Here is a 606-nt window from a genome sequence, read left to right as displayed (position 1 = left end):
CCGGACCGCGCCGCCCCGGCCAGAGGGGTCACAGGGAAGAGTTTTTTATCTACAAAAAGGGGCTCCAGCTCCTCTTCCTCAGCGTGGTCTCTTCTTCCAGTTTGTGCTTTTTCCATTCTTTTTTTCCATTCCCCAGGAGGATCCGGGCGGGCACGGAGCTGACCTGGGATTACAACTACGAAGTGGGCAGCGTGGAGGGCAAAGAGCTGCTCTGCTGCTGCGGGGCCATCGAGTGCCGGGGGCGGCTGCTCTGAGACCCCCCACCACCCCCTTTTCCCCCCGGGTCCCCCGTAACCACGGGCTTCTTGGTGCTGTGAGTTGCCCTTTGGGGAGGGCAAAGTCTCCCCCCAAGAGAGATTTTGGGGGGGCTGATGAACGGTAACGGCTACGAGGGCGAGTAATGGGGGTTTGGGCTTCTCCCCCCCCCCTTGAAAAGTCATTGATGGACACGGGGCAGAGATGTCACACGTGGGATGGACACGGGGGGGGAGCTGGGCTCCTACCACGTCACAGGGGCCACCATCACCCCCCCAGGAGCCAGTTTGTCCCCAAAAAGCCACTCCCCCTCCCTCTCACCTCCCCCCCGTCACCTCCCCCCCCACCTCG

At 62.5% G+C, this 606-nt stretch overlaps 1 protein-coding gene across 1 annotated transcript in view; it reads left to right on the top strand.

The window, feature by feature from the left end:
• LOC106899162 (histone-lysine N-methyltransferase SETDB1-like) overlaps positions 1–599 on the top strand; it is a 13,781-nt gene extending 13,182 nt beyond the window's left edge. Inside the window, exon 13 of the mRNA XM_014960850.1 lies at positions 137–599. Within this exon, the coding sequence (XP_014816336.1) occupies positions 137–254 (118 nt within the window). The 3' untranslated portion in view covers positions 255–599. The remainder of the gene's footprint in view (positions 1–136) is intronic.
• Positions 600–606: the final 7 nt, after the last annotated feature.

Source organism: Calidris pugnax, unplaced genomic scaffold (assembly GCF_001431845.1).
Source record: "Calidris pugnax isolate Ruff unplaced genomic scaffold, ASM143184v1 scaffold469, whole genome shotgun sequence".
In the NCBI taxonomy this organism is placed as follows: domain Eukaryota; kingdom Metazoa; phylum Chordata; class Aves; order Charadriiformes; family Scolopacidae; genus Calidris; species Calidris pugnax.
The sequence above is the reverse complement of the archived record's forward strand: the minus strand, read 5'-3'. Positions and strand labels throughout refer to the sequence as shown.